The sequence below is a fragment of the Puccinia triticina genome, chromosome 7A (assembly GCF_026914185.1).
Source record: "Puccinia triticina chromosome 7A, complete sequence".
In the NCBI taxonomy this organism is placed as follows: Eukaryota; Fungi; Basidiomycota; class Pucciniomycetes; order Pucciniales; family Pucciniaceae; genus Puccinia; species Puccinia triticina.
The window spans coordinates 2,013,735-2,040,556 of NC_070564.1; the positions used below are offsets into that span (position 1 = coordinate 2,013,735).

The window sequence follows — 26,822 nt, forward strand, 5'->3', positions numbered from 1 at the left end:
CATAGTTGTAAATAGAAGCGTAACTATAAATAGGTCTGATTTACTTGAAATCTGAATCTACATGTCTTTGTGTATTTGTAATGACAACCCAAAGCGGCGCCCAATTGAGTTTACACACCGGGACAGGACTGCGCCCAAAGCCCGCGGACCCTAAGCACTGAACTGACTGCTTCCCTTTGATTGATTGACTAGCCGATTCACCAGCTCAGCAACTTGGCCTTTGCCCTTTGTTCGCACGTTCACACCTCTTCAAGACGCTGGAACCTCTCAAAATGTTGGTCCATCCATCCCCCCATCACTCACCAAGCGATTCCAGTTTGTCCAAGTTTACTCTTACCATGCCTTTGAAGAATCGCGGCGCCAGGGCCGCCTGTTGTTGCTTCAGCTACGGATGCAACAAATTTTTTTTTATTGATCCCGATGGCATACGGCAGTGCGGCGTTGAACTTTCAGTGGGGACGCGACAACGGCATACTGTCGCAGATATGGTTGCCCTCGCATCTCAGGAGCAGAAATCTTCACAATCAGAATCGGAATCGCAATCCAGCTCTTCTAGTTTGCTGTTTCCTTTTTGAGTATGTTATGTAAGAAGTGTTAAAACTGAATCTTCTGACTTTTGTTTTCTGACCAGGTTCAAGCAATAGTGACATTCAATCAAATAGCCCGAGTGAATCACAGGACTCTGCAAGGCTTGGTGTATTGCGTGGCAGTAACGATAGCTTGATTGAGCTTGGTGGTGGTAACTGTGATCTATATTACGACTGCAGTAAGTTCTGCTTCCACTGTAACAGACGCTGATACTGATCATCATTTGATTATGCAGGCTGTTTTTATGTGAATCATCTTAGTGGTTCCCACCCGGCCATTCTTCACTTATGTATTTTTTTGGCTATCTGTCATGTCCTAGAACATTGCTCTCGCACGACATCTTCGTACATCTTGAAAACTCAGGCCGATCTTCTCACACTAAGTCTGACTCATGGCCTCAACAATCAATCGCCACGTAAATTATCAGCTCATGAACAGACAACTCTAGCAACTATTCCTCGGGATATTCATACCGTCCTCCGTTGGCTTCAAATTGCACCTCGCCTCAACCATTTTGTCTTTTGTACCAGCTGCTATGCAATTTATCCTGACGAACAGAAGGCCCCGAATAATTGCACCAATTCGTACATTCGAAGTAAAAAGGAGCATACTCGCAACTCACAAGCCTTGGATACCGGTCCCCAAATATGTGGAAATCTCCTTTTCAATGGCGAAAATCATTCACGTTGCCTTACCGATCGCTTTCATCGTCCCATCAATGATTCGAATCGCACCCCTCTTCGCCAATATGCAACACAGGATCTTTTCCATTGGATTGCACGTTTTTTTTCAAGACCCACTGTCGAAGATGCTTTGGATTCAGCAGCCACAAGGTCACAACAACCCTATGATTCGTCTCGCGTTTGTGATATTCAAGACTCTCGTGTTTGGAAAGAATTCCGCGGTCCCGACGGCAAGCAGTTCACATGTGAGAGCAATCACCTTGTATTCGGCATGTTTACCGACGGAATCAACCCTTACGGTAATCGTACAGCCGGCAAAAGTGTCACCGTTACTTTCATCATACTAGTCTGTCTTAGTCTGCCCGTTGAACTACGCCGCTTACCCAAGAATGTTTTCATAGTCGGAATTGCTCCCGGTCCCAAAGAACCTCCCGTTGACCTATTTAACTGGATCCTAATACCAGTTGTAGATCAATTGCGTACTCTCTGGCGAACTGGGCTCCTCTTATCTCAGACCTATCGACATCGTCGTGGAAGGCGGATCTTTGCTGCTCTCTTACCCTTCTTTGCTGATCTACCCGCCTTACGCCGCTCTCTAGGTTTTGCCAGCCCCAAAGCTACCCTTATGTGCTCATATTGCATGCTACCTAGGCAGGAAATCACCAACCTCGACTCTACCACTTGGCCTAAACGAACTCTAGACAATCACAAGTTCTGGGCTTTGAAATACCATCATGCTACATCTAACGCCGCACGCGAAGCTCTTCTTAAGGATCACGGTTCACGCTATTCGGCCCTTCTCAAGCTGGAATATTGGAATATAATTGATTTTCATGTTGTCGACTCCATGCACAACCTGCTTCTTGGTTTGCTACAGTGGCACTGTCACAAATTCTGGTGTATGTCTGACAAAGACAATGTTGGGGGAGAACCCAATAATTCTACCGAGGCCAATGACTCAGATGCTGAAGATGTGGAACGTGATCCTGTTGAGGTTGTGTAGTCATTTCTTCCCTTTTTCTCAAGTTCTTGTGCTTCAATCCTTTCGTGTACATATCACAGCTCGTGACATTTCACCTTTGTAGTCACCTGGAGCAGCAGACGTGGAAGGACCTTTCCTCATCCTTCCACGAACATCATCATCACATTCTGCTGTTCCAGGTGAGTGTATCTTTGTCTTTTCTTTTCTCTCTTCTCTCTCCTTGTTTTCCTTTTCTCATGCAATGATTATCCTTCCACGAACATCATCATCACATTCTGCTGTTCCAGTTTATCACCGCAACAGGTTATGAGCGCCATTTGCCGCTAAAGCCGCAACATCTCTATCAGCGTGGAGGATCCGTACGCTTCTTGATAAAGCTTCCGGTTCATGACACCATCACCACCGAAATCTGAACCCGAACCCAAGTCTTTGACAAACTCGTCCACTAGTCGACCGATTCCGACTATGTCTTCTAAACCCGACCAAGAAACCTGGACTCATCCAGCTCTCAAAACCACCACCATCAAGCGGCTCAAGCCCCCCGGACCAGGCTCCAACTACAACGAGTGGACCTGGTTTATGCGGGCCCATCTCAACACCACCGATGTCATGTACGTTATCAACGATGATATCGCGAAGGCCAGAGCAAATCCACACTGGGCTCGCGACAACAAAGCCGCTTTCGGAGCTATCTCCAGCACGATCCACGCAGCGCATGTCCGAAAGGTTCGTCACATCACCACGGACGCTCGTGCTCTCTGGACAGCCCTCAAGGAGGCCCATCAGGACTCATCTGCTGGGGGCATTACCTATTTTCTTCGCAAACTCACGACCGCCCGAATGACGGGCGATGACCTGACCGCTCACTTGGACGAGATGGCCAAAACGTTCGAGAGCCTCTCAGCTCTCATCACCGCTGATGCCCCGCTCACTCTGGACGACATCTACTCGTCGTCGATTCTCACCTCTCTGCCATCTGACTGGCTGTCTTGCGTCTCCGCAATGATGAACAACCCCAGAGTTCCTCCCGTCAAAATCCTGGATGCCCTGAAAGCGGAAGAACTTCGTAGAAAGACCAGGAACGAAGATCAAGCTCTCGTGGAGTCCGTCGCGAAGGCCTCACTCTCTCGCCAGGCCCCGCCCCGATCCTCTAGACCACCAGCCAATCACTCTCTTTTCTGCTCTTTCTGTAAGAGATCCGGCCACAATCTCGAAATCTGCAAGAACGCCGCGAGGGTACTTGCGGAACATGACCGTCGAAACTCCTCTTCCCGCCGTTCTGAAGCCGGGGGTCGCACAGGCAAGTCGTCAGGAAATCGTTTCCGTCAAAAACCTCCTGCAAAAGCAGGCCAAACAAGCGTCGTGGACCTCGGTGGTGACGGAGATGAAGATGACTCCGATTACTCAGGCTCGGACGTCGACAGCTCAGCCCATCCTTCAGCTAAAGCAGGTAACGCTGTAGCTCTTACTGACCACGCTGCAAATTCTGCCGCAGTCTCCCGCAAGGATGCAAATCTTGACTCCGGGTGCTCAAATTGTATGACCCCTTACCGTGCGGATGTCAAAAACATCAAACCCGACTCCACTCCCATTCGCCTGGCCAACAACTCAACCGTGAAGGCCTCTCATCACGGGACTGCCGATCTTCCCCTCGCCACGACCGTATCCGTCCCGACTCTGGTGGTTCCCGATCTACACGAACCGCTCCTATCAATCGCGGCGATGTGTGATGCTGGCCTCACCTGTATCTTCCAAAAGGATGGGTGCGACATCGTCAAATCCAACTCCCTCGCCGTGGATGGTGAGATTGTCGGACACGGCTACCGCAAAGGGGGTTTGTACTACCTTCCATCCAATGAGGTAAAGTCGCTTTCCACCTCGACCCACAGTCTGTCCTCTGTTGACAGCACTCTCATGGGTTACCATCGGCGCCTTTCTCACATAGGCCTCCGGCCTCTAAAACACCTACTCAAAATCCTAAACGTCAAACCGAGCGTCATGAACGAAGTGGACGTTCAAAAGTGTACGATCTGTGTACAATCAAAGATGCATCGATCCTCGTTCAAGTCTCGTTCGAATTATCGGTCGGACGCCCCCGGGAAGCTTATCCATTCGGATTTCGGTTCGTTTGAGGTGGTATCCAGGGAAGGATACAAATACTTTGTTACTTTTGTCGACGACTTCTCAAAAGCTGTTTCCCTTTTTCCCATGAAATCCAAATCGAATGTTTTCTCCTGCTTTAAGATTTTTCGCGCCCATTTTGAGAAGGATGGCTCTCACAGGATCCTGGCATTGCGATCGGACAACGGCGGGGAGTATATCTCCTCTGAGTTTACCTCTTATCTCGACCTTGCTGGAATTTCCCATGAACCGGGCCCCCCTCACTCTCCTGAATTAAATGGTGTTGCCGAGCGGACCAATCGCACACTTGGCAATCTTATCCGCTGTTCCCTCCAGAGTGCTGGTCTTCCAAAACTCTTCTGGGCAGACGCGATGCGTCATATCTCCTTCACGCTAAACTCCATTCCATGTTACACTCCCGCAGGCTTCAAGGCGCCAAACAAACTTCTCCGACAACCACTGGCTAATCTCTCAACTCTTCACCCTTTCGGCTGCCTGGTGTGGTACAAGGTACCAGAAGCCAATCAACAGAAACTCGACGCAAAAGGCCGTCCAGCTCTTCTTCTCTCCTATCTCGGCGATGGGAACGGCTATCGACTCTGGGACATGGAAAAGAAGTCAGTAATAAAGTCCCGGGATGTCCTATTCGACGACGATTCATTTCCCTACGGAGCCGAGCTAAAACGCCATCCTTCCACGAACATCATCATCACATTCTGCTGTTCCAGTTTATCACTTCTCCATTATTTGTTGACGTTCCGTGGCCGGCGCACCTTTCCCCTTCTCCCACCTCGACGAAGTCCTCAGCTCCACCGGCGCCGGCTATATCTCCATCAATTCTAGATTCCCCACCACTTAATATCCCACTCAAACCTCGATTTGATCGGCGCCTTGTTGCATCCATACACGCTCCCAGGGACGTATCAGATTCCCCCCCTCCATCTTCTCCTCCCTCTCTCAATGCTTCCCCTCCTTCCCCAGCTTCTCCGCAAAATCCCCCTCCTTCTTCTCCTCCCTCCCCAAGTCCCCAGAAAAATCTTCCTCCTCCCCCCGCCCCCCTCTTGCCACCTCCTTTTCCCTCCCCGCCTTCCCTGTCACCCGTTTCTGCTTCTCAGCCACCACCGCCGCCTCGACCTTCATCCCCACCAGCTCGACGCTCCGGTCGTCAGCTACGTGCTCCCAAACGCTACGGCACTTGGGCCAAGTCTACCTCCCCCGACGACGAAGTCGACACACCTAAGACCTGGAAACAACTTCTCCGGTCGCCACACAAGGCTCGCTGGCTTAAATCGGCAGAAGAAGAATTTTTATCTCTCCTCGGCATGGAAACGTGGCGCCTGGTTCCCCGACCTCTCAAACGGAAAATCATCAAATCCAAGTGGGTCTTCAAGGTCAAACGACGACCCGACAAGTCCATACAAAAACTCAAGGCCAGGCTTGTGGCAATGGGATATACTCAGGTGCAGGGTGTTGACTACGAGGAAGTCTTTGCACCCACCCTCCGACTAGAGACTCTCCGACTGATTCTAAGTCTCTTGGCCATCAAGAAATGGAAGGGTAGACAGGTGGATTTCAAAACAGCTTTCCTCAACGGACACCTCGAAGAGCCTATATACATGGAACAACCTCCAGGGTTCGAGGATCCCAACCATCCAGATTGGGTCTGCGAGGTTCACCGGTCGATTTACGGCTTAAAGCGATCCCCACGCGAATGGAATCTTGAATTGCATAACGGTCTCTTGCAAGCAGGCCTTACACAATCAAAATACGACCCTACCTTGTATTTCGAAATCAGGAATCAATCTCTAGTCGGAGCGGTAACTGTGCATGTAGACGACTTGGCGATAGTCGGCGAACCGACTTTTGTGGACCCGCTCATTGAGAATCTCGGGAAACGTTTCAAAATCGGTGCGGATGAAGACCTCCATCATTTCCTGTCCATGAAAATAGACAGGAACCTGGAAGACAATACCATCCACCTATCTCAACCTCACTACATAGATGATATACAACAACGGTTCCTTGGTAAAAACACCCACCGATCTGTTATTCAAGGATCTTGTGCCACAGAAACAGACCGAACAAACTTCCTCCGGTCCTTACCCGCAGCTCATTGGCGCGCTTCTCTGGGCGTCCCAATGTACCCGCCCGGATATTGCGTTTGCGGTGAATCGATTGTCTCAATTTCTCCGTGATCCTTCCGAATCTCACTGGAGAGCTGCCGTCCGCGTTCTCAACTATCTCATCTCCACTAAACACCTCCGCCTCCGTCTGGGAGGCTCCTTAACTTGTTCTGGCTACTCAGATTCTGATTGGGCTGAAGATCGCCACGACAGACGCTCCACCTCCGCATACACATTTCGACTAGGCGACGGGGCGATATCCTGGAAATCTCGAAAGCAGGCAACAGTGTCACTGTCGAGCACCAAAGCGGAGTATAAGGCTCTTTCTGACTACTGCAAAGAGGGTCTTTGGCTCCTCTACGTTCTGACTGAACTCAAACTCCGACCAAAGACTGCGATCCCATTACACGTCGACAACGCTGGTGCTGAAGCTCTCGCCAAGAACCCTGAACATCACGCGCGCACCAAACACATCGATGCGCGTTATAATTTCTCCCGCGAATGTGTCAAACTGGGAAAAATTTCGGTCCTGCATGTCTCCACAAAGGATATGCTCGCCGACATGCTCACTAAGCCTCTTGGTCGTACCCTACTGGAAGAACATCGTGCGCGCTTTGGAGTTCTCTAATTCTTTTCTTTCTCTCACTATCATTGTTGTTCCTTTCTCTTTCTTTCCTTTTTTTCTTTTCTCTCAGGTTTTCAGCAAGGGGGGGTGTTGAGGTTGTGTAGTCATTTCTTCCCTTTTTCTCAAGTTCTTGTGCTTCAATCCTTTCGTGTACATATCACAGCTCGTGACATTTCACCTTTGTAGTCACCTGGAGCAGCAGACGTGGAAGGACCTTTCCTCATCCTTCCACGAACATCATCATCACATTCTGCTGTTCCAGGTGAGTGTATCTTTGTCTTTTCTTTTCTCTCTTCTCTCTCCTTGTTTTCCTTTTCTCATGCAATGATTATCCTTCCACGAACATCATCATCACATTCTGCTGTTCCAGTTTATCACCGCAACAGATCCAGCCAATTTGCCTTTTGATCCACTCGATGATGGATGGAACGGAGATTGGACAACAGGCCCCAACGAGATAATCATTGATTCACGTGGTTTACAGTTTATCAATAAAATGCTTCCCCGAATTCGTTACCCAACCTGGATTCAAAGGGCCATACCGGTCCTTGGAAAAGCAGCATTCGGAAAATTCAAGGCAGACGAGTGGCGAAACTTGTTCACAATGCAACTGCCCCTCCTCTTACCGATACTTTGGAAAGGTTCTACTGCTCGAACAAAATCGCTGCTGCACAACTTTGCGCATCTTGTGTCTCTGGTAAATATAGCAATGAAACGGTCAACAAGCAAGGAACAAATCAGTCGTTATCGTCACCACATCATCTCGTATCTCGAAAGCTCACTGATCATCTTCGAAAACGTCAAGCTTGCCCCCAATCATCATATGGCAATCCATTTGGCCGATTGTATGGAACGTTTTGGGCCAACACGAGCATACTGGTCATTCCCCATGGAACGTGTCATGGTTCAAATCCTGAAAGCATGCAATAATAACCGCCTAGGTAAGACTTTCACCTTATTTTCCGCACTTGTTACTCGATTCTGATTGGATTCTTGTTTTTCTAAGGCAAGATGGAAATCACTTTTCTCAAAAAATTCTGCGAAGTGGGCAACCTCAAGGCCCTGCTTGATATTGAGCAGCTTCCTCCATCAATGCAGCCTTTCATTCAACAATTGAAATCCTATTACGATCCCATCCCGTTTACTCCAGTCACCAACCATCGAAGATATGATGATTCACTCGATGATCAACTTTATCACAATTTGATTCACAAAATCAACGATAAATTTCCCCTCTATGGCAATGTTTGGATTACCTCAACTGACTACTCTGCAAAGGAAGTGACGGATCGTTCAAACTATACTCCTGTCACATCCCGGGCAAGCTTTCTTAAGCATCACTCAATTCGTAGCGAGGTCTATTCAACCTTTCACGTGAGCCAAAACAACTCGATCGTCAGACTCAAAGATCTTTCTAAGGCAACTTATGGTCGAATAGACTCAATTTTCCGCCACGCCCGTATCAGGCCTGATGACGAGATTTATAAGGATGTTTTCTTCGCCATTAAGCCACTGAAAGCGGTTCCTCCGATCACTAGCAATCCATTCAGGCAGCTAGCTGACTACGAGATGCAAGTTTCCCTGCAAATGTTCCACCCTGAGACACACGCCATGGTTTTTCATGAAAGTGAGATCCTCTCTCACTGCGCTTGGATCAAATTTAAACCAGGTGAAATTTCACATGACATTTCGTTTGAGACAATTGCGGTTGTTTTGCTGGACAGAAACTAGAACATTAGATTTTTTTCTCCACCCCTGTTTCCCCAGCTACGGGTTTTTATTGATGTTATTTTTTTACTTGTTTCATGCGATTTTCCTTTCCTTGAAACGGCGTCTATTCAAATAAGACGCCGTCTTACATCCCAAAAAAGGCACATCAATTCATTAATATTTTTCGCATTCACTTTTATATGATAAGAGGCCAGTGTGAGCCGTGCAGCCCCAAGTTATCACTGCAGGCAAGGGAGAGACCAAAATTCCGGTCCCACATGAGGCGGAGCAAAAAAGAAATGTTGATTGGAAGAAACCAACGTTTTGATTTCGACTAATCACAAAACTTTCATGAAACAAAACTTTCTACATGTATATGTCATTAACAGTTACAACTAAAGTATGTCAGAAGTATCTATGAAAAACCCATATCGAAGATTCTAGAAATGACAATTTGGTAGACTAGTTTCCAATCCGATGGCTTGTCACCTCTGAAAAACCCGACAAAAGCTATTATGTTAAAAGGGCAAGTCAGTGTTAGTTGTCAGAAATATTTATTGCATTAGGGATTTGCTGACCGCCTTCGCTGAGATTATCATCATGAAGCACCATTCCCCTGAAGGCCACAAAATCTGGAAAGTGCCCGTCGACGTGCCCGCTTTCTTGCCGGGCTCTAGTCCATTCTTGCAGAGTCGCGCGGATCAAATAGTTGGCTGGAACAGGCCCGTTGGGGCCTTGGACGTGGTCTATGCTGACGGGGATGCTAAAGCCGTATTTGGTGGAAAGCTGGTCCACAATCTGGTCAAACTGGGCTGGCAATAGGGATCCTTCGTAAGATCCATTGGTCACAAAGCTATTGAAGACGGCGTTGAGGTTAGACTCGCTTAAGTGCTCATCAAAATTCGCGCGGATTTCTATGAACATGTTATGGAAGGCGAAGAAGATTAGGCTTGTGTCGTAATAATATGTATGTAAATAGGTAGAATGTGATAACATAATATAGTAAATCACGCACCTTCGTCAGGCAAGAACGCGTTGAGGTCAGACTCGCTCAAGTCGACAGAGTTCGCGCGGATTTCTATGCACATGCACGCAAGGCAAATAAAATTAGGCTGATGTTGTAGGCATGCATGCAAATAAAAAAATATATGCACACCTTCTTTGGGCCTGGCCTCGGGATTTTGGGCAGTCGCAGATGACGCAGATGGGACAAACACAAATTCTAAAGGATACATATTTATTTACCAATCCATCTATCGGAACCCTGAGTATCGACATATGTACATACCGTTTTTGTCAGAGTTGGATGGCATTTGGGCATTGGAAATGACATTGGCAGATGCAACCAGCACGTATTCTGACATAAAAAGGGTCACGGGTCACGCTGATGTCATAGATTTGAATTGACAATAACAAATGTATGATGTATTTACCTCTATCAGCACTGGACTCCGAGAGACAGTTGGAATGCATGGCGCAAAAGTATTAGATGTTGGGAAGCGGTAAGAGTCGGTTTCGCGGTTCCGAGTGGTGAAGAATAGAGCAGAGCTGATCTCACGAAGGGACTTAAAGCTGATTCCTTGGCGCGTTCAAGTGAGGTGCTCAAGACTCGAGTTGTGAGTACCATTGTCCGTGAATTTCGCTAAGTTTCCCATTCAGCTTTCATATATTCAACTACATATGCATTCGGCCCTAGAGGCCTCGGCGAAGCTACATAACTGCTGTAAGAAGATGGAACAATGGTACATACATGCTGCGACGGAGGGTCTGTCTCCGTAGGAAGGATAAGGGGCCGCTTCGCGGCCAACCACAGTGAGCCTCCCACCGGAGTACATAGCCGATAGAGAGACAGAGAACTCATATGTATGAACAAGATTCATGGGCTATTGGAATACAGTACAGAAGTATCGAAATAGAAAATTCAAAAGATACAAAGTTCGCCCTGTTACTATGCCTACAACTGCCCCAACCGCCAACCACCATCTTGTCCCTTTAACCAGCAAAAACCACCTTACCTTACGGCCCGCAACCAACCTCAGCCTACAAAGAACTATCAACCACACCGCCTTGTTTCCGTCGCGTCACTTCCAAGTTCCAACAACTCACCCCTCGAAAACCTTTGACATTGTCGGATGTGGGAATCACAATGGGCGGGCCGCAAGTGTTCCTCCGATTCCAGTGGATTTGGGATGTCAATATCAAAGGGCTAGCGTTATTTCGACTACCAGTAAAATATTTTGATCATTTCAAAGGGCCCACATTCTATATTGTACTAACATCAGAGGGCCGGCTCGACTTCTCACCTCAGATCTAGCTCGATTTCTCACCTTAGACGTTGAGAATTGAACCGGTAAGCCCATCCATAAGCACACATCCTCCCTGAAAGCTCACTGGACGACTCCGTGTCTATCTCATGTTTTGATTTCCGATTTTGCTACAGTTTAATCTTGAAAGTGTATTGCGGTCAATTTTTCGACTAGCGGCTGGACCCGCTCACTATGCCAAGTAATTCCACTCCACTCTTCTGAACATGGCGCCGAGGATTCACAAGTTTGTTTTGCAGATCAATCCGAAACGACTTCGGCCTCCTTAGATGAATCCAAACCACATTCACCAATATCGGTCTCTTCAAATCAAGTGCCCAAAGCTCCAGCAAGATGGAAGCGTGTGTATTCCTCCCTTATTCATCTCTTTCTCTCACCAAATCATATGCGTCCTTGTAACCAATGTCCAGAGTTATTTTGCAGCGGCCGACCAACTGAATATGACCGAAATGCGCGCCATCCTCTCGGAACATGGTGTTCCGGTTGACGATTCCCTTCGTCGAATCCCCTTGATGAACGTCTACAACGAATTTATTTCTACCAACACAAATGAGAAGGGCCCGTTAGCAACAGTGATGGATCGCGCTTACTTGAAGAAATTTTTAACAGATGCTGGGATTCCATTTAACCCAAAAGCTCATCGAAAAACGTTACTCAAGCTGTACCAAAGTCACCTCGTTTCAGTACAAGCCAGCAATTCGGAAATCTCAAACTCTCAATTGCAAAATAGTGCCACCGGCCAGCCCGGTACCTCTTCAGCTTCTCAAACTCTGCCCGCCTCGAACAACATTCAAAAAAGTCTGCCCGCTTTGAACAACCCACAATCAACTCTGCCTACCCCGAACAATCAAGCCGCTCAACCCTCTATCTCCAACAACCCGCCAAGCCTTGAAACCCACAAGTTGGCTGAACCCAACAACCGCCCAAACAACCCCTCTACCACCCGCACCACCACCATCTCTTCAAATACGTCATATCACACCGGTGACGTTAAAAGAGCATGTGAAGACGATGTCGCCAAACCTAGGTCTAAATCCGATTTGGCAAGTCTCAGCAGCGAGCGCCTTCAGCAGTTGTTGAAAACAGCAGGAATCAAGCATCGAGCCAATGCACGTCACGCTACATTGGTCACCCTTTACCACGGCCACCTCATCAAAGCCAATGTAAAGACAACCACCAACTCAGCACCCCTGGCAACTGTAAATAAGCGCCTACGAACAAAAGCTAGTTGCCCCTCAGATTCTGCTCACATCGATCATCACATCGATCATCCCAACCTACCAGCCCCAGCGCCCTTGTCCACCCACATCGCTTCTCGTTCAGAGGTCACAGCCACATTCCCCCCCGCCATTGATTCCAATCCAATCCTGCCCGTCGCAGCAACCTTAGCGGCCAATAACGTGGCTGTCCCATGTGGCCCCTGCTCGTCCCCCTCAATCCTATCAGCTCAGATTAATACCATCGCACAAGGCCCAGCTCCCCCTATTCCGTCGGACCCAATCCAGTATGTTCAAATTGCCGATACTCGATCAGCCCACGTGGTTTCCATCGCGACAGGCCCCGAGATACCCTTAAAACCTGCTTCCGTCCCCGCCACTTCAATTGTTGTGTTGGCTTCAAATCTCCCGCCCCCCACTCAGACTACTCACTCGACCAGTACAAATGCAAACCCTTCGAGTAACGCTACTCATATCACGGATACTGAGAACCCAGCATCTGGCCTGCACACACCCAGCATTCAAAGTAGCAAAGTCAAACGAAAACGTCCAAAAGGCACCTGGCCAAGTATGTTTTTCTATATTCCGATTGGTCTACCTACATTGCGCTGATGACTGCTATCCCTTCAGGACCTGCAAACATGTCTGGCCCCGAGATCCAAGAAATACTGACCGAACATCAAGTACCTTTTGACCGTGAAGACGAGAAGATCATGCTCGCAAGAATATATCGGTCTTTTATTGAAAGTACAACCGCCGAGCCACAACTCCCATGTCAAAAACGGCTAAATACTACTGAAGTTGAACCTAAACGCCACAGCCGACGCAAGAGATCCAAGAAAGGCGTTGATCAGGCAGGAGATCCCGAGCTCAACTTTGTTCCCAAAATTCCTCCAGTATCCCAGCGTAATCACCAAGCCGACATTCAACCAGCAGAATCTCTTTTGCCCGTCCCAATTGTCCCCCAAGACCTCTGCAGTGGTGCCCTTCCGGATAATCAAAAAGAACCATCTGATTCTTCTCCTCTCATACTCCCATCAAGCCGGGCAGATCATCCCTCCGCTGAACCAAAAGTAGCCATCCCTCCTACCCCTAATGTCGAGCCATTGGACCCAGAGCTGTCTGCCACAAATCACCCGGCAAGATTTGAACGATCATCTTCCCGCAATCAGGTACAGAAGAAAGTTGACAAGCGCAAGCGTGAATCTGCTGGTAGCCCTCAGTCAAAGCTGAGCTCAAAGAAGAAGCGAATAAATCATATGATCTCTCCGCCCAAACCCCTACCACGCCATAAAAAATCCCGGAGACCCGCTCGCAGACCTTCTAATCCAGCCCCGTTACCTGTCATTGTTACACATCACAATCCCCAGCATCGCAAGTCACCACCGCCTCTTGTTGCCAGCTCGGCAAGCCTACGGCTATCACCTCAACCAGCAGCCTCATCCAGTCTCAGCGCCACTACCAAACATGTTACGACGACTGAACAAGAGTTGAGCAAACACAAACGGAAACATGCACAAGATGAGTGGCCAAGTACGTTTATCATCAGGTGTTTCCATTTCCACCACCAATTTCTAGCACTGACACGACTAAATAATTTAGGGCCATCAACACTCTCTCCAGATGAGATTCAAGAGATTTTGATTAGATATTGTGTCAACTTCAATCCAGACAATGACATAATTACGCTGTCCAGATTATACCGCTCCTTAATGAAAAGTCACGAGTTTGAACCCTCATCCCACAAGCGACGACTTAATGCCACCCCCCCCGGTCAAAAATTCGTCTAGGCTGTCGGAGGCCCAGGAGTGCTCGCTTGCCAGATGAATCTGATTTCAACTTTTTGGCCAGGCTTTCTCCATTTGGTAAACAACCCGCTCAAGCCACGACACAATCAACCGGTCATTTCACCCACACGGAAAGATCTCAGGATACTGTCAATACCTCTGCCTTTCATGCCCCTGCCCGTTCTGTTGCAATTGAGCATGCCAACCTTGCCCTGCATCCCTCTGCGTCAACGTCCATTTCAACCTCTGCAAATAACGCAAAATCCGACAAAGAAGATGATACACAACACCGAGATTCCTCAGTGCCTAACGGTAATGTGACTGACAATCAAACCTCCAACAGCTCCACCCACATTCACAAGGATCCTTCTATTGAAACTCAGGAGGAAACGTTGGATACCGAGCTTGATGTCGAGGCTTATACCTATCAATGCAGACATTGACGCAGGAAACCTTACAAGGCCAGCAACGTGGTTTTATCCACTTCTGACATTGAGGACAATGACTCAGACCCCGAACATGAATCCCACGATCCGGCACGTGGCATAGACAACAACGTAGCAACTGACAACAATGATGATCTTGAACGCGATGGCCACGCTAATCTACCACCTGAAGATGAAGACAATCCCAAGTATCTTCCCGATGGCCACGCTACTGAAGATGATGGTACCCTTGAATATTTACCAGATGATTACACTGATGCCAACGCCGAAGATGATGACGAGCTTGAGTATCTTCCCAATGACCACCCTGATGTAGCTCAAGATGACGATGATCTCGAATATCTTCCCAATGACAACACTGCTGTACAACCTGAAGACCACAGCAATCTTGAGGGCAATGCTGATGTACGACCTGGAGATGACGACGATGCTGAGTATCTTCCCAATGAGCACACTGATGTACGACCTGAAGACAAAGAAAATCCTGAGTACTTTCCTGATGACGATGCTGCTGCACAACCTGAAGACCACAACGGTCTCGAGTCTCTTCCCGATGGCCACGCTACTGAAGATGATGGTACCCTTGAATATTTACCAGATGATTACACTGATGCCAACGCCGAAGATGATGACAAGCTTGAGTATCTTCCCAATGACCACCCTGATGCAGCTCAAGATGACGACGATCTCAAATATCTTCCCGATGACAACACTGCTGTACAACCTGAAGACCACAGCGATCTTGAGGGCAATGCTTATGTACGACCTGGAGATGACGACAATGCCAAGTATCTTCCCGATGAACACACTGATGTACTACCTGAAGACGATGATGCCAATGCCGAAGATGACAACGAGCTTGAGTATCTTCCCGATGAACACCCTGATGTAGCTCAAGATGACGATGATCTTGAATATTTTCCTGATGAACAACCTGAAGACCACGGCGATCTTGAGGGAAATGCTGATGTACGACCTGAAGATGACGACGAAGACATCCAGTGTCAGCCCCGTGCTAATGATTCATCTCTCGATTTACAACGTGAGTAAACTGCTTAATTCGCAACCTTAATGGGATTCTGATGCTTTATGCCTATTTTAGCTTCAAGCCGTTTCAACGTTGAGCAAATGAAGGCCCGCTTGAAACAACATCAAGTAACCTATAAAACTCAGGATAACAGAGCACGCATTGTCGAGTTGTATGATGCCATGAGAACTCGTCTAATAACCATTGCATGTCACAAACAGCGCCACGATTCCGAACAAAGGTGCAAAACTGCTGAACCAACCAGTAAATTGGCCGAACAACAAACTAACAAACCTAAAAACACTAACAAGTCTCAACATGGCCTCAAGTCTAAACCAACAAAGCTCAAACAACGATCACGCGCACGCAAGAACCATCACACTCATCCAGATAAGAACCCCTCACCTCCAACCTCACCCCCTCTACTATTCTCCGAAAGAGTAGTCCCAGGCACTCCTGATTCCAGCCGCTCATCCATGCAATCTATTGTTTATAACTATCCTGAAAATCCTGGTCTACGATCTTCCCCAATTCAATCACCCCCTCAAGACATGTCTATCGACAAAGATTCCACCGCGCATGATGAATATCTCGACAATGAACCATCCAATTTATTTAGATGGCAAACTTCAGAACCTTTGGATAATCGTGAGGCAGATCAAGGTAGTTCAAAAATGTTCAATCTTATCCAATCTTACGTCCGCCAGTCCTCAGAATTTGGCAACAAGATAATCAATCGGATGGATGGAATGATTGAGACTATGCAAGATTTAAGTATATCAATGCAGGCCTCTTCCAGTGGTGCTCTTTCAACAACACTTCACAATGGCAAAGGCAAATCAAAAGCTACTACCGACACCGAAACACCGCAAGGCGGGGAATTTCCTGTACGTCCATGATATTTTTTTGATATTGTTCCTCATGTGTTCGGTTTGCAAACTGACTTTTTTCACAGCGCTTGATCCGACAACACATCGCTACTCTCCTAGGGTCGAAAAGCAAGAAGCTCCCTCATCACGACGATGACACGCGAATGGACATCGATGAACTTTCAGATGATGCCGAGATCAGTGATCCAGACTATCCATATCCTGACGGGCCAGGTGGCCCAGCTGCTGGGCCGCAAACCCTGTCTATTATGCGGAGAATGATGAACGAAGCCGGCGTTCGCTCCTTCCGCCCTGATTTCACACAACCCATTGACAGCCCTGATAACGAGCACTTACTCGACCTCGCCGTTAAGATTTTCATGGAGCTGGTGAGATGCAAGGAATACACGGGAGTTGACCCTGAAATTTTGAAGGAAGAAACAATTCGAAATGCTATTTACGTCCATGTTACTCAGCGACTGAGGAGAAGGTCAGTTACTGTTTTTTTCCCATCTACTTATATCTTATCCTGATCACTTCCTCTTTTAGATATCGAGAAGAAAACAAGTGGACGGAAGATCAACAAGCGACTGCTGCGAAAGATAATAGACGTCATTCACGATTGGTAAACGTAAGCAAATTAAACCTTGTGTATTGTACAGTTCATTCATGGTAGCTTAAATAAGTCTATCCAGCTCTGACATACACGTGTCGCAGTCTTAAGCAAGTATCCGAGGCTGTTGGGTTTAGTTCCAATTGTCAAAGCATATACGAGCAACAATGACACCAATGACAAAGCTTCGCAAACTGTCCAAACATCTTACAAGAAGAGTAAGCCTAAACAATGTGTTGCTCGATCGATTCCGTGGCGGCACCGTAGAATTACGGATGCAATGGTGAAGATCAATCAGTTGAAAGCTCGTTCAATCGCAGCAACCCCCAAAGGCGCCTCCGGTGCCGCTCCCAGGATACGGCGCCGTGTTTCTTCCCCTACAGAAAGTCAGTTGAAACCACCGGTTAATATGCCAAAAGCATGCTACAGCCGGGAATGGCTGGATTCTATTACTGCACACAGAAGAGATGGTTTGAAAATGCGGTCAAAACCTGACGTGAAAGAATTAATTAAAGAATTGGAGGCAATCATTTGAGTTATTATTATAAATTGACTGTATATATTTCCCTACTGTTTCTTTTCTTACATTCTTACATTCTCTAATTCATTTAATTCAGTATATACTTCCAGCTAAAATTAATAATCCTGTATATATTTTTATCTGAAGAAAGACAATTTGATCAATATACCTGAAATTTTGATCAATATACCTTGAGGAAAAATGAACAATGTATGCAGTGACCGTTATTATGAGTGTGCCAAAGCACACTCCGTTATAGGGGTCTGCTTTGGGATACAAGGTATCCTGTATTTCTTACTGGATATCCCACTCAGCATATTTGAAGTGGTTGAAGTGTTGACTCACCATCAGCTCAGATGCCTTTAATGTATGTCTGAATCATCTTGCACATTGCTTTCTTCCACATCTGCAGATTTGCAGAATCTGGATGGATGACATAAAAAGAGAGGCAGATCAATTGCCTGTAAAAATAAATGAAACCAATTGTAAGTACATACCATCTTTTATGCATGCATCAGTAAAGTACAAAAATTGCGCCACCTCTTCAGGTGTTGTTGGTGAGCTGGAAGGGGGTTGTGGAGGTTTGCCCGGATCTCAATGACTGAAAGTAGAACTGGAAGTAGCTTGAAGTCTACTCGGAGGAGACATTGTGGTGGTGTTGGACTTGAGGGGACAATGCACTCCCAGCTGCCTATGCCGCTTGGAGGTGTGGTTTTTGATCTGGTGCGAGTACCATCACACCAAGTGTCCTTGCACTATTAATCCTGCAAGGAACACCATCATGAATGAGTTGGATGGAGGAACAGTAGGAAAAACACGTCCAAATTTTAGCATGACACACTGCTATTCATACAACAAATAAGTCCTGATAAGCAACACGCCCTCCTGTGACAAACAGATTGAAACCACAGCAAGCATCTCAAGTTGCTCCAACCACTTTGGTACCCATGAAAAATATGCATAAGAGACTAGAGATAATTGGACCCAACACTGTTTGTAGTGTCCTCTTAATCTGTGCAACAAAGCTTGATCCACCACTGCTTACCTTCCTTGCATTGATTGACATTTCCATTACTTTCCGGTTTTCCAGTTGCATCATAAGGTAACGTGATCAGTTGGGTCAAAAAGACTGTACACCACAGCCCATCTCAAAAACCTGAGAATGGGGGGTGGGACTGTTTGGTGAACAATTTTCTCCTGCCCAGCAAGCAATGTTCTCATGCGGTCAAGACAATTGATACACCAATTGGTTTCTGAGGTTAGGGTTCTACTAACGTTCTGGGAACAATCTCATGAAAGGGTTGAGGAAGGTTTCCCAACCAGCCAATTGCATGTTGGCCGGTAGAAGCATGACGGCTGACTTCTCTTGGAATGTTGAGAGCTTCAGCCAGCACCAACGCACAATGCTCCAAAAAGGACAGGCCCACCATTGGTCTTGAACCACATGTCCTTGTTGACATGATGGGATCCAACTCATCCCAGTACTTGCATATCTTGACAAGTGCGCCTGGGATAATAAAGCATCAGGGGTGTTGTTTAAATTCTTGAGGATGGGGATTTTACTCACTGTCAAGGTTTTTAGTCACGTTGGCAATGTCATCATCCAACAGGCCGGAACCAGTGTTCCGGAGGAAGTCGCTAGCCTTTCCATACGCAATTTGAAGCTCCTGCATCTTGGTCTGGATGCCCTTGTTATCACAGTGGGTGATACCAACGCCAGCCATGTCAGCTGAGATCTCATTTGCCAAAGCTGACTTGGTCGAACCAGTCTTTGTATTGCCACGCCATCAATTGTAGTTTCCATGTAAGCTCTCGACACGGAGAGCTTCACTGGGACGAGTGGCGAGGACAAGGGGCGAGGGGAAGAGGGCGAGGACGAGGGCACGAGGGCGCAGAGCAGTTCTAGAACCTCCGTTTGTATTGCAGATGGGGGCAAGGGAGCTAGCTTGGGGGAAGTCTCAGTACTTCCCTGTACATACAACTTTGGGGCGGGAAAGGAGAAGGGAGAAAAGGGGAAAAAGGGGAAAGGAGGAAGTTTTGCTCACCTAGCTCGGGGGAAGTCTCCGTACTTCCCTGCCGAGCTAGGCGAGGCGGGACTGGAGGGACTAAGTAGACGCTTGATGGTGGTTCGTGACACCTCCTGTGATACTTCCTGTGAGTTCGCGGGAGCCGCGGCTCACATTCCATCAGCAGCAAGCCAGTCAAGAAGGATTTGAATGCTGGTGTTGCCATATTTGCCATCTTTTTCCCAGGCGACCAGTGCTCTCTTTGTTTTTGCCTGAAAATTGTTGGCGGGTGAAGCGTTTGGGGTAGCACAAGGCGTAGTTGTGATAGAGTTGGTTTGCTTGGTTGGCATGGTTGGATTGGGGGGTAGACTAGAAGTGTAGGTGGCGGATGCGTGGTATGTATGGTATGATCAGATTTATATGCACCGGTTGAGGATAAGGTCCAAGGTCTAGTGAGTTGTGGCCGGTAGGGATGAAAGTGGGTCGGGTCGACCCGGCGGGTACCCGACCCGTGTCGGGTCTGGGCACGGGTTCGGGTCGGCCTTTGCCTCAAAAACCAGTTTTTGACCCGACCCGCCACAGACCCGCTAGATTTTTGGGTTGTGTTTGGGCAGCCCTTTTGGCTGTTGGGTTGACCCACCAACCCAATTACAGACCCGCGCGGCTTGAAAGGTCACATTTGGCAGGTGCAGGCCGCGGGCGCAACAAAAATACTGCGGTGCTGCGAATTTTTGGCGCGGGTGTCCAGATTTTGTCCGATTATGCGTAATCGGACAAAAAAACTGCGGTGCTGCGAATTTGATTAGCCCCCGCGGGAGGCCAACACTCTAGTCCACGGGGGCATCAGCACTGAATTCACTCAGCAAAGGCAGTGGCTTACCAGTACCGGTGTGGGACACAAAATGTGAAAAATCAAAAGTTTTTCTCATGTACATACAGAAGGCCTCAAGATACCATCCATTGGACACCATAAATGGACTCCACGGCTAAATTAACCCCTAGTCCCCACTGGAAGCATCACTGGAGCCCCACTACACTGGAAGTTAGACCCCTTGGACAACCTGTAGCACCCATTCAACCACCTGCCAGGCGCCTCAAGTAACATTCCCCGCACCATTCTATCTCCACTACATATATTGTTTTGGGTTTGTTTTTTATGTACATGACAATATGCAGCACTGCCCCTGCAGGCTGTGCCCCTTCAACTGAACGGTTCCCCGCATTCTAGTTCCTTCTAACTCCACTTTGTTTGGCCTTATTACATCACCTGATCATTCCCTGCACAGCTTATGCACCCCTTGCATAAATTATGACATCATCTGGCACAGCCCCTCCTCATGTATGCACCCCTTGCATAAATTGTACACAGCCACTCCCTCTTAACTCCCTCATGTTGTACAGCCCAGGCCAGCTAAAATACCTCACTCAGGGGCTTCCCTGGAGCCAAAATCCCTCACATTTTTCTATATAAGGAGCTCTCTCCCCCCCATTTGTAGTTCCTCAGTTTATTACTTACCCATCACCCAAAACACTTACGTACCCACTCAACCCTACAACTCACCATGCCCAGGACGCGCGCCCAATTGCAAAAAGCACCGGAAAGGCCCCTCAATTTCTTTCTTTATGAATAGGTGCTTTATTTTCAATAAAACAAACATACAAGAAGCTATTGAGTAGATAAGAATGTAAGCCCCCTCCTTTGGGGTCTCACAAAGCTGTCACAATTATCATTGTTAGATTACATAATCCATTGGTACTTAGTCTCAGCCTGTTCCTTCCCTAGCTCAGCAGAGATCCCTGTAGACTGACACATCTCTCTGAGCTAGGTAAGCCATTCACCCCTTTCACTTTATCCACTCTTTCTCTCTTCTCACCAGTTGTATACAGAGATCCCTGTAGTCTGACACATCTCTCTGAGCTAGCTCCCGCTCATTCTGAAATACAGTCCCTGGTCATAGAAACTTTGCCCTTGTGCCCCTTTCGAGCCACTTCAACAGTGAAGGAGATTCCACTCCTTACAAAGAAATTACAGAAATGCATATTATGGATTGACCCATTATCTGACCCAAGACCCAACCCGGCCCGACCCGAACCCGAATTGATCAAAAGCAGGGTCGGGTTTGGGCTGTGTTAAACAAAATGTGACCCGACCCGCAATTATTTGCGGGTCGGGTTCGGGCACTGTTTTCCGACCCGAACCCGACCCGGTTTCATCCCTAGTGGCCGGGGGTGGCAAGGGGTGGCCGGGGGTGTGCAAAGATGTGTTGATGGGACTTGTTTTGTGTTGTTTTGGCCTGATTCCTGGACCTGGAGAGACCCTCCTGGAGCCTCTTGCTAAGCAGGCCCCCAGGTCCCCAGGAGAGCTTCCAGGTCCAAATTATTTCCTAGATTTTCAGACCTGGACAGCTTCCTGGATCAATTTTGAACCCCCCTATTGTAAGGACTCCAGTTGGGAGTTCTTCGCTGGTCGTCGAGAGGGGAACAAAGGGGAACGTAAGAGCCTCAAGAGGCAGATTCTAGATCAAGGGTCTGTATTACTGGGGCATCAAGTGAGGGCTATCTGGGAGAGATGTGAAGTGCAAGATCTCTCAGTATGTACAACTCAGGGAATCAGAAGGGAAAGGAGAGAGAGGAAGGAAAAAGGGGAAAGATTACCTAGCCGGGAGAGATGTGAAGGGCAAGATCTCCACCGGCTAGAATTGCAGGGGATTGAGGAAGGTACAAACAAGTCCCCCCCTGTCCATGGAGGCGGCTAAGCGGGTGACGCCTGGGTGATCGGGACAAAGCTCCGTGTCATGCGCAGACTTTGTCAGCCTCAGGGTAGTGGTTCATATATGACCCCCCGACAGAGGAGAAGCTGCAAGCACATCGCCACAGACTTCCCCCCAGACCCCAGATCACCAGTGTCACTTGCTTCAGAGTTGCAAATTTTCAGACCTCCTTCTCTCTTTCTCATCTTTATCACATTTCCCAATATCAATCCACACTTCTTCATTCACACTCCTCTTTGTTGCAAGCACGTCAAACCATATAACTCATTTCAAACCATATAACTCGTTCCCAGACCATAGTGTCAAAGGCTCAAAGTCCCCAAATTCACAGAAAACACTATCATCAAGCGTAGTCCTTGTTGGATTCTGGTCCCTTTCTGTTTTCCCTTACGGTTTACGGTCACGGTGCGCAGCAAGTGCAATGAATTCAAGAGAGCCACAAGTGCTCATAATCCATTTCTAGAGCAGTTGACCGTCCTCCTTAGGACTCTGTTGACCGTCCGTTGTGGTGGACAGATCAGTACAGGCGGCAAACTGAGGATTTCTTTTTTGCGCGCGGCGCGCCGGAGGACGTCAAGGTTCAAGACATCAAGACCTCAAGCTCTCAAACCTCAAGGCTTTCTCAGTTGCAATGGCGCGGCATGGCGCGCATCCTCAAGGCGTTTCAGGTCTTTTTTTCCCTTCTTTTCTCTCCTTTCTGTGTTGAAGGTTTTGTTCTCCTGTCAGTTTCTTTTTCATCATGTTTGGTTATTTTCTTCTTTCACTTTGCGCGCGTTTGTTATGAGCTGCACGCGCGCCGTACGCTATGTCACGCCTGGGACATGTTGTAGTTAGTACATGTCACAGCTCTCCACCCTAAGGGGGAGCGGAGGAGAGATCCCCAAACTCTCCTCATCTAGCAATCTACATAGTTTGCCGCTAGAGGCACGACCCGGTCCTTCTCCCTTAGAGCTGATCCTAACATATTGCTAGATCCCATTATAAATAAGGAACGAGGACCGACTAGAACCGAAAACCGAACCAGAAACCGAACCAGAAGAGACCGACTCGCTGGACCCAGACAGAACCAACCGAACAGACACGAACCAAGAAACCAACCTGAACCCCTGTAATCAAGATGGACGCCGCCGCCGTCGCCGCACTACAACAACAACTGGCCGACTTGATGGCCGTCGTCAATGAAGAACGCGGCCTCCGTCAACGAGCCGAAGCCGCCAGACAAGAGGCCGAGAACGCCCGCCAAGCAGCCGAAGCCGCCCGCCAGCAAGCCGAGAACGCCCAACCTCCTCCGGACGCCCAGGCAGCAGCCAACATACCAGGAGCCCAGCAACCTATTCGAGCGCCGAAGATCGGCGTGCCAGACAAATACGACGGCTCTTGTGGCGTTAAAGCGGAGGTCTATGCAAGCCAAGTCAGCCTGTACATCCTTGCGAACGTTGCCGCCTTTCCGGACGACAGGTCGAGGATCATCTTTGCGCTCTCGTATCTGACTGGACAGGCGAGTAGTTGGGCTCAACCTTGGATGCACAAGATTTGCGACAACCAAGCGGCCACCTACGCCGAATTCACGGCGGCGTTTGAGAGCATGTTCTACGACACCGAGAAGCAAAGCAAGGCCGAACGATCCCTACGACACTTGAAGCAGACCAAAACGGTGGGCCACTACACCCACCAATTCCTCCTCTATGCTCACGACACGGGATGGGAACCGCGAACCCTGGTCGGCCTCTACACCCAGGGCCTAAAAAAGGAAGTCCGGGTGGCCCTGGTCCTGTCCCGCACTCAGTTCGATACCCTGGCTGCGGTTTCGAACTTGGCGCTCAAGATCGATAACGAGTTGAATGGGGTCGAGTCCAACAACGTCCCCTCGACCTCGGCAGCGGACCCGGATGCGATGGACATTTCGGCGATACGAGGTCAATTGTCCGAATCCGAGAGGAGCCGTATGATGAGAGAGGGCTTGTGCTTTCGATGCGGGAAGCAAGGAAATCGATCACGCGAGTGCCCGGACAAGGGCAAAGGGAAGGGAGCGGTACGAGTGGCCGCAATGGAGGAACTGGACCAGTGGAGGAGCGGAGCGAAGCGGTTTGGAGAGGAGGGCACTGCGGAGGGGTCAAAAAAAGGCGGAGCTCGGGACTGATGGGTATGCCCCTCCCGAGCTCAAACAAGGAGTTGTTAGTTAGTGTTGGCGTTAGCGATTTGGTTGATAGTAATGCATTCGACCCCCGATTGTTTATTCCTCTTAACCTCGCGCCGCACACCCTCCTTGAGCATACCACGACTACCACCCCTCGTCCGGCCAAATTCCTGGTGGATTCGGGGGCCACGCATAATGTGTTGAGCCTCTCTTTTACGGCTAAATATGGGCTATTAGGCCTGGCGTCCTCGTGCACAAGGACGATCGCGGGCTTTGATGGATCGACAAAGAAATCTTCGTACGAGCTGGAACTCCAGCTCGAGGGGATGACCCGACCCTCTCGGTTCATCGTCACTCAACTGAAGGATACCTACGACGGAATATTAGGGATGCCGTGGATCAAACTGTTTGGGCACCTTATTGATTGGAGGACGTGCTCATTCCGACGGGGGGATGGCTGCACTGCGACCGTGGAAGCGGTGTCAGCCTACGTGATGCCAAGGATATTATCCTTCTAGCTACACGTGGTGCAAAGCAAAAGATTAGAGTTATAAAACTCTAAGACAAGGTTATAAGGGTTAATTCCAACGTAATTGTTGGGAATTATGGCGTAAGAATAAGGCAATTTGGGCCAATTTGGGCCAATTTGACGTAATAAAATGAATATAATTAATTTTAAAGAGGGGCCTGATAAATCAGGGGTGTTTAATCCCTCTAGAATGAAGAACTGGGGCCTGTAAACAGGTGTGGTTTAAATCCCAGAAAGAAATGGCAGAGAATCTCAAGAGAAGGGGCTTAAACTTACTAGTATAAGACCCTAGAGGCACTTGAGGTTCTTCAGGCGTGAAGTTGGGCAGTTGGAGGCGCTCAGAGGAGGTAATCTTGAGGGCAGGGTGGTTACTGGGCAGCTTCAGGGCGGAAATTGGGGCTAAAAATCACGAAAGTAGGTATTTTACCTGGCAAATCACAGGCTAATGAGGCTGTTGAAGGCGGGTAAAATTCTAATAGGTAATGTAAAGCTGGGGAATCTCCTTTTGGGCGGAGAAAGGGCCCTTTATATAGCCTAGGCAGGCCTCCAGGGGCGCCCAGGGGACATGGGGACACTTGTGGGCGCATTCTGAGGCAATTTGGTTGCGCTAGAAGGCGCTGTGGGTCGTGGAACCTTGGGGCTTGGATACAAGGGTTGCCAAGGACCTTTTACAGAGGTTCTGCGTGATTTTACACGTGCCTTACACGTCATGGGGGCTGGTTTGGGGGTTCTGTGACGCTCATTTCCGTGAAAATGTGCCACAGAAGGTACTAGAACTGGCTTCTGTGTACTAGTACACGTGTAAGCAGTGCTTTATACATGTTCTGGAGGCGCTTATTGATTGCTCCAGTTCATTTGACCCCTTCTACATATTTACTACAGTTGTAATTTACGTGTAGTGAGGCTTGGGAGAAGCTGGGGCGCTTTCTAGTGTCTCCTGTGCACGCTGCAAGAGCTCTTTTCAGTCTAGAATGTTTTTATATTGAATGACGTGGTAATTACATCTTGTTTGGTGATTAATTACATGTGTACAAGCCCTATAACACATGTAATATTGTTATTGGGGCGTATTCTGGTCCATTCTTACTTATTGGTAACCTGAGCGCTTTGGTTGCGGGCTAGTTTATGCATTATGCATATATTTACACTAGGAGCGCGGGCTTGAGCTCTAGGCAACAAAGCACGCGGGCTTGGGTGCGCCACGCAACAAATAAAGCTATCTTTTGAACTGTACACAACACCTCAGTTATGTCACTGAAAATGGTTGTAAATATATGTACTTATATATATATGTGCATACAAGTGCATCCACGCGGGGCGTGATGCACTTGCGTAAACTTTGAAGTTAGTTTACACAAGGAAGGGATAATAATTAAGGGTACATGTAAGTGAGGTACCCTAGGTTATTTTACCCGTAGAATCAGAATCTTTCATAATATTTTACTTATTAATTACACAAAGCTAAGTAATTAATTATTTATAAGTGTTTTTAATGTTTTTTGCGTAGTTTTACATATGTAAGAGTAATAATGTCTCTTTCATATGTAAAACTACTTTTCATATTTTATTTGTATATTTTTATGTCACGGTGGCTCTGCCATAGTAGCCAGCTGACATTCCCTACCCCTAAGATGAGTCTCTGCTCAGAAAAAGAAAGGTCTAGAAAAATTTTTGGCCATCTCAGGTTGATCTCTTACTTGCTCTGTAGTTTCTCAGGTGAATAGGTCCATCTGGTATATTACTT

General features: G+C 47.9%; 4 protein-coding genes across 4 annotated transcripts; 3 read left to right on the top strand and 1 right to left on the bottom strand.

Moving 5' to 3' along the window:
* Nucleotides 1-485: 485 nt before the first annotated feature.
* Nucleotides 486-1,160, top strand: PtA15_7A239 (uncharacterized protein; the record flags this gene model as incomplete). Its single annotated transcript, XM_053170825.1, has 5 exons — nt 486-555; nt 632-766; nt 849-877; nt 952-1,069; nt 1,147-1,160. 5 exons carry the CDS (start codon nt 486-488, stop codon nt 1,158-1,160), a joined length of 366 nt encoding a protein of 121 aa, XP_053022068.1.
* A 6,973-nt stretch (nt 1,161-8,133) lies between these two features.
* Nucleotides 8,134-8,853, top strand: PtA15_7A240 (uncharacterized protein; the record flags this gene model as incomplete). Its single annotated transcript, XM_053170827.1, has 1 exon — nt 8,134-8,853. One exon carries the CDS (start codon nt 8,134-8,136, stop codon nt 8,851-8,853), a length of 720 nt encoding a protein of 239 aa, XP_053022069.1.
* A 516-nt stretch (nt 8,854-9,369) lies between these two features.
* Nucleotides 9,370-10,305, bottom strand: PtA15_7A241 (uncharacterized protein; the record flags this gene model as incomplete). Its single annotated transcript, XM_053170828.1, has 5 exons — nt 9,370-9,746; nt 9,848-9,910; nt 9,989-10,054; nt 10,121-10,189; nt 10,266-10,305. 5 exons carry the CDS (start codon nt 10,303-10,305, stop codon nt 9,370-9,372), a joined length of 615 nt encoding a protein of 204 aa, XP_053022070.1.
* A 673-nt stretch (nt 10,306-10,978) lies between these two features.
* Nucleotides 10,979-17,203, top strand: PtA15_7A242 (uncharacterized protein; the record flags this gene model as incomplete). Its single annotated transcript, XM_053170829.1, has 11 exons — nt 10,979-11,043; nt 11,313-11,497; nt 11,580-12,941; nt 13,004-13,906; nt 13,976-14,099; nt 14,225-14,551; nt 14,609-15,609; nt 15,709-16,520; nt 16,589-16,992; nt 17,052-17,133; nt 17,198-17,203. 11 exons carry the CDS (start codon nt 10,979-10,981, stop codon nt 17,201-17,203), a joined length of 5,271 nt encoding a protein of 1,756 aa, XP_053022071.1.
* Nucleotides 17,204-26,822: the final 9,619 nt, after the last annotated feature.